General features: G+C 38.2%; 1 protein-coding gene across 1 annotated transcript in view; it reads right to left on the reverse strand.

The window, feature by feature from the left end:
• Positions 1-13,994, reverse strand: part of dctd (dCMP deaminase) — a 58,216-nt gene that overhangs the window by 37,210 nt on the left and 7,012 nt on the right. Inside the window, exon 2 of the mRNA XM_041223713.1 lies at positions 9,600-9,711. Within this exon, the coding sequence (XP_041079647.1) occupies positions 9,600-9,711 (112 nt within the window). The remainder of the gene's footprint in view (positions 1-9,599; positions 9,712-13,994) is intronic.

The following is a 13,994-nucleotide window of genomic DNA, read 5'->3' on the forward strand; positions in this document are numbered from 1 at the left end:
AAAAACTGAAATATCTTGCTTGCATAAGTATTCAACCCCCCCCCACATTAATATTTGGTAGAGCCACCTTTCGCTGCAATAACAGCTTTAAGTCTTTTGGGGTAAGTATGTACCAGCTTTGCACACAGTGTCGGAGTGAATTTGGCCCATTCTTCTTCGCAGATTTGCTCCAGGTTCTTCAGATTGGTTGGAAGTCGCTTGTGGACCCCAATTTTCAAATAGTACCACAGATTCTCAATGGGATTGAGATCAGGACTTTGACTGGGCCACTGTAGGACATTCACCTTTTTGTTCTTGAGCCACTCCAATGTTGCTTTGGCCTTATGCTTGGGATCACTGTCCTACTGAAAGGCGAATTTCCTCCCAAGCTTCAGTTTTTTAGCAGACTGAAGCAGATTCTCTTGCAGTATTTTCTTGTATTTTGCTCCATCCATTCTTCCTTCAATTTTAACAAGATGCCCAGTCCCTGCTGATGAGAAGCATCCCCACAGCATGATGCTGCCACCACCATACTTCACTGTAGGGATGGTGTGTCTTGAGGCATGGACAGTGTTAGGTTTGCGCCACACATAGCTCTTTGAGTTTTGGCCAAAAAGCTCTATCTTGGTCTCATCTGACTACAAAACCTTTTCCCACATCGCAGCTGGGTCACTCTCATATTTTCTGGCAAACTCCAGACATGCTTTCAGATGGTACTTTTTGAGTAACGGCTTCTTTCTTGCCACCCTCCCATACGGGCCAGTGTTATGCAGAGTTCTTGATATGGTTGACTGGTGCACCATTGCTCCACTCCCAGCCATTGAACTCTGTAGCTCCTTCAAAGTGATTGTTGCCCTCTCTGTGGCTTCTCTCACAAGTCTCCTTGTTTGAGCGCTGCGTTTTGAGGGACGGCCTTTTCTTGGCAGTGCCTCGGTGGTGTGATGCAGCTTCCACTTCCTGATTATTGATACAACTGTGCTCACTGGGATATCCAAACACTTGGATATTATTTTGTACCCTTTCCCTAATGTATGCATTTGTATTACTTTATCTCTAACTTCTGTAGAATGCTCTTTGGTCTTCATTTTCCTTCGGATTCACAGCCTCACCAATGATCCTTCAACAGTGGGGTTTTTATCCAGAAAATGTGACAGGAACTTTAATGGTTCACAGGTGGAGGCCAATGGTAAGGTAATTGTGTCCTCGTTAGGGCAATGTCTTTCATCGGTGCAAACTGGGAGCTTCCATAGCACAGGGGTTGAATACTTATGCAAGCAATATATTTCAGTTTAGTTCTTAAAAATATTTCCCAACATAAAACCAATGTCACCTTACAATAATTGATTTTGAGTTTCAGTGTTTTAAAATAAAATATCGAACAGAACGAAATTTCAATGTACCTTTTGTAATTCAGTAATATAAGAGAATTGGTCAGGGGTCTGAATACTTTTGCAAGGCACTGATTTTATATATATATATATATCTGAGACAAACATATCAACAAGTCTTCCTAAATGTCTTGGCAGCACAGAGAAAAAAAGTCCTAAGCAAAACGCTAGTCATAGAATAATGGTAGTAGAGCATTTTAGGGCTGTTTTCAAAAGCTATGGTTTCTTTTTGATTTACTTATTGGCCAGGCGGGTAAACAAACTGCCCCCACTCTTTACCCAAGAGAAAGGGTTTCAGTAAAACACAAATGCATGCAATAAACACAGTGTCTGCTTACTTCTGTATAATGAGGTCATTACTGTTTCAGGAGGGGACAAGCTGCAAGAGCAGAGCTGTGCCTGTACATGGCAGAGATGATGCAGGGATCAAATGTACCTGCTTATCTCAAGTAATGTTGACTTATTTCTTTATTGTTATTTGTTAATTTAGCAGACACCTTTATCCAAGGCAACTTAGACTAGGGTGTGTCAACTATGCATCTGTATTACATAATGTACCTCATAACGAAACGTACAGGTCTGCTCTCGTTTACCTAACCCTCCCGTCACATGACCCCACCCCCCTCCCCGGGATAAATGAGTGATGGCCTTATGAAACATCCAGTAGACTACCACAATGAACCACAAAAACTAAAGATATTTAAAACACCATTACACCAGAAACAAATCACTAAAAGCACATTTTTTTTTTTTTTTTTTTTTTTTTTAAACAAAACAAGTGGAAACAATACACAATCAATTCTGTATTTAAAATTGTAAAAAAAAATGCAGTAAACAGCTTGCAACACATCTAGGAGTAACAAAAAAAAAAACAGACTGCATTATTTATACTTAAAGCACGAATGCAGTACAGTCTGCTTGCACTTGCTTTTACTTTGAGAAGCAGTAATGCTGTTCAGTTAGTTACACAGCTACAGAAAAAAAAAAAAATCTTCAGCATGGTTTTTCTAGTGGTATATAGCAAAACAAAAAACATATCTGTAGGCTAAATCACATACTTCAGTAATTACTGGACGTGCATATTGCTTCCCTTGCAGTTTGCTTTTAACCCTGCACATACATGATAGTTAATAACAAGCAACACAGCGTTAGTGTATGTCATATTTTATAATAGAATGAATCTGTTACAGCACTAACCAACAGCTTACTGAGTAACAGATTAATGAGAAAACGGGTGCGCACTGTAAATATAGTAGAACGATCAGCATTTGAAAATGTTAGGGTACACAAGTACTGTAGGGATATCCCACATGTTAAAACTACAAGGCAATGAAATTACTAAAATGTGAGGGGGGTACCAGGGGTACATTTTTAAAAAGATACCTGGAGCTGAAACATTTCAAAATGACATTTTGATCTTTAAAAAGAACCTGCATCCTGTCCATAAGTATCCTCGTGAACAGAGCCATGAGTTAAACAGGCCTTTCCAAATGGAGGAAAGTCTGATCGATCACAGAAACCCATTCTGTATTCTGTTAATACAACAGGCCAGGTTTCAAAGAGCCGACTTGTTTAGATGATTGAAAATGGCAGCTGAACTAGGAAGTTCTAATCCCAAATATTGAAATTAATCAATACACTATTGCAATATTTAAAGTATTTGGCCAACAAAAGAAAAATGGTTCACTCAAGTTCAGAAACATGTGGAAGTGTTTACACTGCCAGACACTAGAGGGAACTGTGCATGTTGGCTTAATCTTGCTCTAGCCCACTGCTGGGACTATATTCTTTTTATTATTGATGCATCATTTCCATAAAGACCCGATGCATTACTGCATCGTTTTTTCATAACGCAAAAGAAACATGTAAACAAAAGTACATCGATTTCCTAAATCACAAAAAGTAAACTTCTCCAGTTGAATTTAAAACTACACATTTCTAATTATTTATGTCTAGTCACACTGTCGGCGAGGTCCCCCACTAAAAGTTAATAAAACATTACAAATATTACTGTCTTACCTTAAGATGTCTTGACAGCAACCGGATTAGGGAGAAAAAAAAAAAAAATTCCAACCGGGAACACAAGAATAACTATTTCCAAGTCCAACGTAACAAAGTCTGTGCTCTCTCCAGAGCTTATTTTCGGTTTTTATTCAGAAATATTATGGCATCCACATTCTCCGGTTTCAAAGAAAAATTACGTAACAATTCCGTTGCTTGTTCGGTCTTCGTTATCTTTAAGTGTCATGGAATTAATCAAAACCCTTGAGCCAGGCACGGTGTGGAGAATACATCAAATAAATACTGGTGTTCAGGTTGACTCCTTGTCTAATCTTGTTGCAAATACCCACTCACTGTAGCTACAGCATGGAGGAGTGGAAAGTGGCAGATATGGGGGCAAATCCATATTATATTACAGACATTAAAAAGGTCCATGGTGTGCCCAGATTAGTGTATTTATGCGAGCAGACTGAGATGGATAAGTACGAGACTTTCCATAACTGTCCTGCAGGGGATTCCACAAGATTTGGTTTGAGAGTGACAAATTCCAGGAAAAAACAAGCTTCTCCAAGACCCCCCCCCCCCCCCCGTTGACGAGTGCCAGCTAAGACAGGGCCCATTTCAAAAGAGAGTTTGTACAGTTTGCAACCCTGGAAGATATTGTGTTAATACAGAGGTTAATTCAGAAGAGCCAGTGGTTAATTATAATGGAAAGGAAATAACAGCAACTTGATTGGAGATACAGTACTGATGTCATTTTGCTATACACTGTCTTTTAAACCAGTCTTCCTCTGAAAACAAAATATTTTAAAACAGAGCGTGTAAAACAAACAGCATGTGTGAAAATAAATTGGAGCTGAAGCGCTGAATAAAGACTGCAAAGAGTTAGATGAGTTACTAAATGAAAAACCAACAAGTGTTCTTGCTTTAGTACTCAATCCCCACATCAGCATGTCAGTTGATAATGTACAGGGTTAGAAACTACCAAAATTGTGGTACTAGCTTTATGGACTAGTGCCTGTTGAAACTTGCTAGTCCTTATGTGAAGTTCCTGAGTCGGAATCAACAGCTGTTGGGATCCCTAAAATATTAATCTTAAATTTTATTTTCCTAAAAAATGAACTGATAAAATTGTTTTTACTGCAATTAAAAAAAGGATACAATAAACATTAATGTTCATTCTCAGATACATTGATTTGGTTTCTGCATCTGCCTACCCAACAATCCGAACCCCAATAGTGTGTGTACAACACCACAGCATTCTTCTCAAAGCATATCACTGCCTCAGTAATGGAACTATCTGTAGAACCAGCCCAGATAACCGATAAATACGTAGCAGTTGCCATTCTGGTTAACAGGGCTGGACACTGGGTCCTCGCAATAGCGTGTATACACTTGTGCCTGTTTAGAACGTCTATAGGTTTTCCCCACATTTAATTCTTTTGGCTCATCCTGTTCACACACTCATTCAAAAATCAGAATACGACTGTGCATGCTTTACAATGGTGCGAGTTGTTCAAAAAAAGCACTTTTAGCTTTAACCCTTTGCGGTCAGACCAGATCTGACGTTACAATTTGCCCTTTCCAGTCCTATGTCAGACCCTGTCCGACATCAGAAAGATGTCAAGCACAGGTCTAGTTATTTTTTTCTCTGGAAAAAGCAGAGAAAACCTTTCAATGGCCGAGAGACCGATAGGAGCTGAACAAAAAAAAAGGGGGGGGACAGAACTCAGCAATACACAGTCCCTGCACCACAGACCTAACACAGACAAACAAACAAGACAGCTGTGTTTGCGTTTTGTTTTTTGAGCTGTTATAGTAAAGAAATAATGACTTGGATAGCATTAAAACGAGTGATCAGGAGATGATTTAGTAATATGCACAACTATGAACAGTTATGTGATAAATACAGCGAACAACGGGAGGGGTGGTCCTGGAGATGCAGTACCGACTGCCCTGTTGATATCCAGTGCCTTTTAAACCAGTTTTACATTGAATAAAATTACTTTTAAAACAGCACGTGTAAAACAAACCGCGCACGTGAAAATAAAATTGGACCCGACACACCTGACAAGCAAGGGTTTTACTTCATAGGGAGAGTCAGGTCACTCATGGTAATCTTTTACTCATAGCTCTCAGATCAGTTGACAAGGGTTGAAAAGTCATTAAAGAAAATAGTGGGTTATGACAAAAAGATGCAGCTCTGCTTTCATGTAAAGGTAAAGTAAACAGTTCTGTATTTTGACATTTCTGTTGTGGGGAGGAGGGGGCTAGTGGTAACTTGTGTAAATTTCAAAACAAATCTTATTCAGGGATATACAGATTGTGCGCGTCCTTTGTTAGTATCTGTCAGTCTATTTTTTATTCAACAGTTTTCTTGACAGATTTTGTAGATTCGGTATTTCAGCCCCAAAACTTGGATTCTGTGCATCCCTACTTGAAAGGGAATTGGCTTTTCCTGCAATTAAAAAAAAAAAAAAAAAGCAAGACTGAATGTGAGAGTATGTGTACATCTGTTTTAAGCAGTTGCTCACAGGACTAACGAGATAGACATCAACTAGTCCTCAAATTGAATTAGCCTTGGGTGAACATTAGTTTTTAATCCTGATGTATTAGTTCAGCTTTTAACCCTTAGCGGTCCATTTGTTCAGCACTTGTCAGGAGAGTTTGGTCCAATTTACTTTCACACGTGCTGTTTATTTTACACACGCTGTTTAAAATACTCCCCCAAAGTAAAACAGGTTTAGAAAGGGCACTGCATAGCAAAAGGACATCAGTACCACATCTCCAGCCAAGCCCCACCCTTTGTTCACTGTATTTTTCAAATACCTGTTCATAGTCATGCATACTCAAACTCTCCTGATCACTTGTTTTATCACCAAACTCCTCATAAATGCACTCAAGACATTTTATTACAATAACATCTCAAAAATTTCTGCAAATGTCTGTGATACTCTTTGAAGCAACTACCGTCTTTTGTCTGTGTTATCTCTGTGGTATTTGGGCTATGTATTGTGGAAGACCAATTTCGCAATAAATAAAATGCAAAAAAAGTGAAGAACAAAAAACTGTATTCCAACCAAATATAAAATATACCAAATATTTGGTACACTGAGGTACAGTACATACTGTCAATGGACAGCAAGCAGCTACAAGGACACCAGTTACTTAAGTTTAGGTACACTTCGTTCATATCTGTTTATATTTAATTTGTTAAAGACCTTCATACCTTTTCAATTAGACCAACAGGAGACTGAAAATTGATTTCAACATGCATGTTGTCTTTTTTGCCATTTCCCCACTCATACTCAAATCACTTGCATTCATCTGCAACTAAAACTGAATAAAACCAGAACAGTACAGTACAGGCTAGAGGTGAACTTCGGAGGATGGGAAGGAAAGAGGGAGGAGGAGGTGAATGAGGAAGACATACAGGTCCTTGGAATACAGAGGAACTAGACACCTGTGCGCGTGCGCACACACACCTCATGGTATGCGTATCAATTCTGTGATCCTACTCTCGATTTCTGCTTCAACTTGTTTCATATCAATTATTTTGTCCTTATCTCCTCAGCATGTTGGATTTGGTGATGAGCTGTGCCATCAAGCTGCCTGACTTGCCCTCTGCTTGCTCAGCAAACTAGTCTGAATCTTTCTAAACTTTGACACCTCAAGCAGAGTCATCTTCTTTTTCTTCAAGTGGTAACAAAATATTCTGAATAATGTGATGGCATCTTTGTTAGTGTTCCCTGTATGCTACTGTTACTGTTTGAATAGATCATGATACCTTGCCATAAACATAACATAAGCAAAACAACATGACAACTAGAATTCCATAACATGTGCAATCAATAACAGTTAAACAATATTTTGAGAAGTTGACTTACTTTGAAATGTTGCAGTAAATCCACAGCTGTCACATGCCCCATGAATTGCAACCCCAGGTACCTGGACTGAACATGATCACCCACCCAAAAGTGCACATGCAGGTCCAGCTGTTTCATTTTTGTAGTTTTCAGATTTGATATAAGTCTTACTCAGTACCACACTGGAAGGAGATATCCAGAAAAAAAACAAAAAAAACAAATGCTTTTCATTTGTTTATATTCTATCGTAATTTTTTCACCTTGTAGCACATGAAGAGCCAGATTTTTTACCAGTGCTTCCCCAACATGTCTACTGCACTGGATAAAAATTTGAAACTGATTGAATAAAGGGATCAAATTTTATATGAGTTTTTACAAAGCTAGGCCCAAGAGTCCCCAAACCTCTCCAAAAATGAATATTGTTGAATCTTTATGGCCAGTCATACACTAGTTTCTTGAGCAAGATCTAAAAGGGAGGTTACCTTCTGGCACCTCACATGCTATACATTGATACATGAATTAGATTTTGTAATCCTTTTTTTACTTTTTTGTCCAATATTTCATTCAAAAGGTGGCCTTTTTGGAGAGCTTTGGGGTGCCCGAAATGTATCCATGATGACTATGCATGACAAATACTCTCAATTCATATGCCATAACTGTCAGGCATATAGCTCTCACATAACTGTGTGTTTGTGCAGGAGAATGTTGCTACTGAGATTTTTTTGTAGCTCTGAATTCAGTACCTGACTGTATTTTTGTTACTCACTCACTTACTACTTGCTTGAAAGTATGTAAATGTCAAGAAGCAAAATAATGAGATTTTTTTTTTTTTTTTCAAAATAAAGTGGTAACCCTCATTTAAGCACTGCTGACAGGTGAACATATGTTGATCATTGGATAAAGGCGTCTGCTAAATGTCTACAATAATAATAATAATAATAATAATAATGAGATTACAGACACCTTTGCTGCTCTAAATCAGGCTGCCAGACTGAAAACAACTCAGTTCCTTTCATCTTTACTTTGATTGACATGTGGCAAACAAAGGAACAGAGTGTGATTGTTGGAGCAGGCAGACAGCTTATCTTGAAAGGCTAAGAAACCTACACTTTCTCTAGGTGAAATATAAAAAGTTTGCTAAAACACTCCAATGCAATACTCTAAATCAACGAACATCAATGAGAAAATAATAAAGACGGCCGAAAAGCAACTTCTTTCAACTTTTATTGCATCGTAAAGATCAGGGACCGTATACAGCAGCACAGCACAGATGAGACATGGTGTTGCTCTTTACTATGCAATAATTATTTAAAAAAATGTCATTTTTATGTGCCTCTTGAGTCAAATGGTTGCATTTTCTAATAACATTTACAGTAAAAATGCATAACGAAAATTAAGCATAATAATGTGTGGATCCATTATACTTACAAATCCTGAAGAGGCTCCAATCCATCTTCAAATGCTGCTTCAAAACACAGAATCAGCACTCTTCAACCCAGAAAGTCATTTTCGCCATCACTTTCACTATTATCCATCGCCTCCAAAACTTCAAAAAGACTGAATCGACTTCTTTTGGGATGCTTTGGAACACTGCTCGCCATTTCGTTCGATTTTATAAATTTTACAAATTGAAAAATGATCAGAAAACGGTAAGAAACCTTGATCCTATGTGTGTAACACTGTGCTCTCGTTTGCAAATGTGTTGTTAACATACGCACATCGATTACTCTTCAATGGATTAGGCTACAAAGTCAAGGTATGATTGGACAGCTTGTGACCTCCCCTACAATGTGATCAGTGAGATTCCACCATCAACAGATACATGTAAGGCCAGAGCAGCGAAACGCACAGCTAGTCGATCGGAGTTGTTTTTGAACCGTGAGGTACAAGACACATTGCAAAGGGAATATCTCAGCGGTGAAATGGCAAATTCGAAAAATTCCTTCGCTGTTTGACGGTAGGAAGACAACATTTCTGATAGTCAATTTTTTTTTATGTTTTGCTTTTGTAATATTACAGATGATTTTGGAAATATAATGTGTAATTGCAGTACCATGTCCCACCCGTGGGTCTCAGGGGGCGTAAGAGGTTAAGACAATTTAAGACATTATAAGGCCTGAAATTTAGGAAAATGAATTTAAGACAATTTAAGACTTTCAGGACCTGCGGACACCCTGTAGGACCACAAAGGGTTAATACCGCCTACACAAAGACTGGGAGGCCTGTCTTGACTGCATTAGCATTAATATTTGACTCAGCTCACAAAAAACAGTGAGCCGGTAGGTCGGCACACAGGGAGAGGCAGTCAATATTGATCAGCCCTGAGCCCGCCCGCCCTGCCCCCCCACCCCATTCTTGGCCTTACCTGAGAGCTTGGATCCTTGCTTCTTTGAGCTGACAGGAAGGCAACCGCCATGAAATATTCAGGCCACTCCAGGTAGTCTTCTCGTTTCTTGCACTGCCCTCCTGCAGCAGACCTGTGAAACACAAGTACCAATTAAATATGAAAGCAATAACCTGCTTTGTTGACTGTTCTACACTAAAGATATTAATAGTATTACAGCAAGATAATGCTTAGCTATAAGGTATAATTGTAGGGCGCAAAATAAATGAAGGCACTGGCGGCAATTGATGCAGTGCCTCAAAAAAAAAAAAAAATTTTAGGACAAAAATTGCCTGCAAGCTCAGTTGTCATTGCCGTCGGTCTCTCAGCACAAGCACCTCTGACCTACAACCCATTTACAAACTTGCTCAGCATCAGCTGGCCCATTCTGTCACAATTCTATTTTATTCTGTCTAATCTCGTCCTGAGAGAATGACTCATTGGCATAATGTATTGTTGCCATTCTTTATACTGTACACCTCCCAGCACTAAGCCACGAGAAAGACGTACTGTATCAATAGTTAATGAAGGGCAAACAGAGGAAGGGACGCTGTTTGAGCTCAACATAACCGCACTTCCAGGAATTTTCAATCACAAGTGTTCACTGGCAGTGTCACTGCTTTTTACGTCTGAGCACCATTCCAGCTCACTTAAAAAGAAGAGCTTTCTAAAGCGGCAGCGAAGTGTTCAAGGATTGGCATAATGTTCAAGTAAGAAATGGGTGAATAATTCATCCCGAGTCCCGACAATAAAAATTATAATAATGTGAATTTACAGTTCAAGCACTGCAGAAAGGATGGGATTAGACAATTAAATTGAACTGTGACAGAACAAGCTTAATTTCAATACTAAACACAACGGTGCAATACACATAACTCATTTCATGCCTTCAGTGTATATACACTGCTAATTTACATAGACATTCCAATGACCGTTGCTGTTTTGTAATTCAGTGTCATCCCCCCATTCATTCACTTGGGTGCTCGCTTCACATGCATTAAACAACTGGCAACACACAAGAAAAAGCGGACTGTGAATGTTTGTAAAAGTTTATAACAAACTGATGCAATTGTAAGTGTCGCAATTGTCTGCAACTTTAGTACATCTCATAACATTTGTGAACCCTCATTTGCACTATTTCCACCCCCATTTTACAAACTTATGCAGGAACGCCCATAATTCCATATTCATCTAAGGTTAAACCGCAAAAAAAAAAAAAAAAAAAAAAAACATGCTGCCGCAAAGCATTCCCTAAAAAGTCGCCATCAGCATTGTGCTAGCTTAGTGCATTTCACCCTAGACTTCCAAATTGTTTGCAACAGGTGAAACACCTTAGTGCATCTTCCCCAAAGAAGGCAACACTGCCTTGCCCCCTAGAACTGCCTTGATGCCCCTGAATCTTCATGCACCAGGAAGGCAACATTGTCTTGCCCTTCATGACCTTAACTTCATTCTCAGAGTATGATTATGTAATGGTGCAATAAAGAGAAAACAGCCTTGGAAGCAGCAACCAAAAGGTAACTGCCACAGAACAAAAATGCGTCAAGTTAAAATTGGTTTTGCTTCTAGAGTACCTATCCTATATATTTAAATAGATTAAAAAAAACAAAAACAAAAAAAAAACACACACACACACACACACACACACACACACACACACACACACACACACACACACACACACACACACACACAACATACATAAATTCTAAGGATGTGCTTTTGGTCAGTTTTTTTATGAACGATTAAATGCTATGCAGTGTTAGAGTTTAAACCATATCTACATAGACACACACTCTTTATATTAGACTATGATGTACACTGACAGCCCTGGTTAGTACTTTCCAAACAAAGAAACCCAAAAATAAGTAACTAATGTTTAACATCAAAAGACTTAACTACAAGTAAAAAAAAAAAAAAAAAAAAAAAAAAAAAAAAATACAAAGTATATACTGAAAGGTTTATATTTAAAATTTCCTCTTCAATCAAACAGTAGTAATTAAAGTTGTCAGTGGAGATAAAGCGATATTTAAAAAAAGTGATAGAGTTATGTTTACAATTGAAAAAAGGTTGGAAATAGTTTCACTTCTGGAAAGGGTAATTACCAGGGTAAAATAGCACAAGATTTTGGAATTGTAAAGAGCACTGTGATTGATATTAAAAAGTCTGCCTCAGAGATTAAAAAGTTTGTAGTCTGATAGTAGGGGTGGGACTTTCAATAAATATATTGCTCAAGTACCCAAGCATTACAGTTTCCGAGTACTCTGGTAGTCTAATCCAACGCCACTCTCCTCTACATCCTACAGTGTACATAAATCTCCCAAACATTGCCCCAAGTCCTATTTATAAATGGCAAACACACAATCAAGTATATTAAGCAATGAGCACAATATTTGCCTTTGTGTGCAGTTCACTGTATATGGTCAAGTATTACTAAATAACAAAACATTCAAATTCATGTATTCGCACAAGCTTTACATTAAATTGTTAAAGAGATGCCAGGCCTACCTGTCCGAAGTGCGTCTCGGAGGTACTTCCCTTCAGTACAATAGTTCCAATATACAAACAAATATGGTACTAAACAAAAACGGCCGTTCGGACCAAAATAATACAGAACAATTTCAAGTGAAAAAAGCCTTCCGCTTATGGGAAGATTGGGGAATGGGGTCCATGAGTCTGTGGTAAACACAACTTATTCTACGAACAGCTGCAGCACAATTCTTTAAGTTTTTCCAGCCTCGCTATTATTTTACGGGGAGGCATAGTATTGGGATAATCTAACATAGTTTTCAAAACTGCTGCATTTACAATTCACACACACACTGTCCTTGTAGGGGATAACATGATCGCGCACCGTTCGGCCCACTCTACAGCAAATGTTATGGATGTTTGCTTTTTACTTTTTTTTTTTTTTTTTTTTTTTTTTTTTTTTAACCACAGTAGCTCCAGTAGTTTCTGAATGTTTTCCTTTCAAATGGTGAAGCACTGAACTTGTGTTTTTGTGGTACGCCAAATTAGTTTGGAATAATTATTTACATACCACGGTTCTTTCATCCGGTTCCTCAAAATACCTCGAAACATTGCTTCACCTCATTCCTTTGTTAGAAATGCCATTTATTTATTTATTTATTATATATATATATATATATATATTATATATATATATATATATATATATATATATATATATATATATATATATATATATATATATATAAACAAACGTCAGAAAAAAATGCTTGTCATTGACCTTACCACATGGACTGGATACCATACCATGCTTACTACAGCACGAACAGAGTGTGCCACTAAAGCACCAGATCGACCAAAAGCCGTCCCAGCGTCAATCTTTCTGTTGCATCAATCAGAAAAACTACTTGGGAGGCAACTGCCAAACTCCTTCCTTTTTATAATAGCCACCCTTACTCTGGCACCACAGAAGTCGGATAGACACGTGGTGAACTACTGTACAGGATAAAAATCACTAAAACTAATACATTAAAAAATGTTTGTTGAAATTTGCCACGACAGATTTATACGTCTAGCATATTATTCAATGTTTAACCGCTTCTTTAGAGTTTATAGGGTTAAGTTTAAAATTCCCATCCCTAACATATGCAAGACAATATTTCTGAAGAGATGAATGACAGCTCAATAAAAGAGGAAGCGCAAACAATGTAAAAATACATCTTTTAAAATTAATGTATTACCTAAAACAATATCTCAGTTTGCTTTAACAAACAGTTTATTCAGAATTTCAGTTTCACTACCAGGAATTCAAGTGTAAGATAAAACATCAACTGGCTTCAGCAGATTCGAACTATTCTTGGTTTACCTTACAATAGCAATCGAATATAATCACTTATTAGTGCATTACAAAACTAAAACGACAGTCAAGGGTTCCTCAATTGCTCAAAGCACAGCTCACAGCAAGATGCTGTGTAACCGACAGCATTGACGGCAATTCCTGTGCTGCCCAACCCATTTTGCCGCAATGCTGCTCCAGATTTAATAAACTTAAAGCAAAAGTTGCCTCCGTACCCGCCATCATTCCTGCCGGTGTCCGTCACAAGCACATCTGATCTACAACCCATTCACCAACCTGCTCCACGTCAGCTGGCCCGTTCTGTCAACTCAATTCTGTCTCATCAACTCATTATGATGTATTATTGTTGCCATTCTTTTTACTATACACCTCCCAGCACTACGCCACGGGAATGACGCATCATTGGTTAATATGAGTTGGGAGAACACTAGTAAATCAAAACACAGTAGTTCTGTTTTTTAACTAGTAATGTGTGCTTTCGTGAAAGCGGTTAGAATATGTATGCTCAAAAGCAGCATGCCACTTTTTTCTTGAATCGAGTGTCCAAACTG

Source organism: Polyodon spathula, chromosome 2 (assembly GCF_017654505.1).
Source record: "Polyodon spathula isolate WHYD16114869_AA chromosome 2, ASM1765450v1, whole genome shotgun sequence".
Taxonomy (NCBI): Eukaryota; Metazoa; Chordata; class Actinopteri; order Acipenseriformes; family Polyodontidae; genus Polyodon; species Polyodon spathula.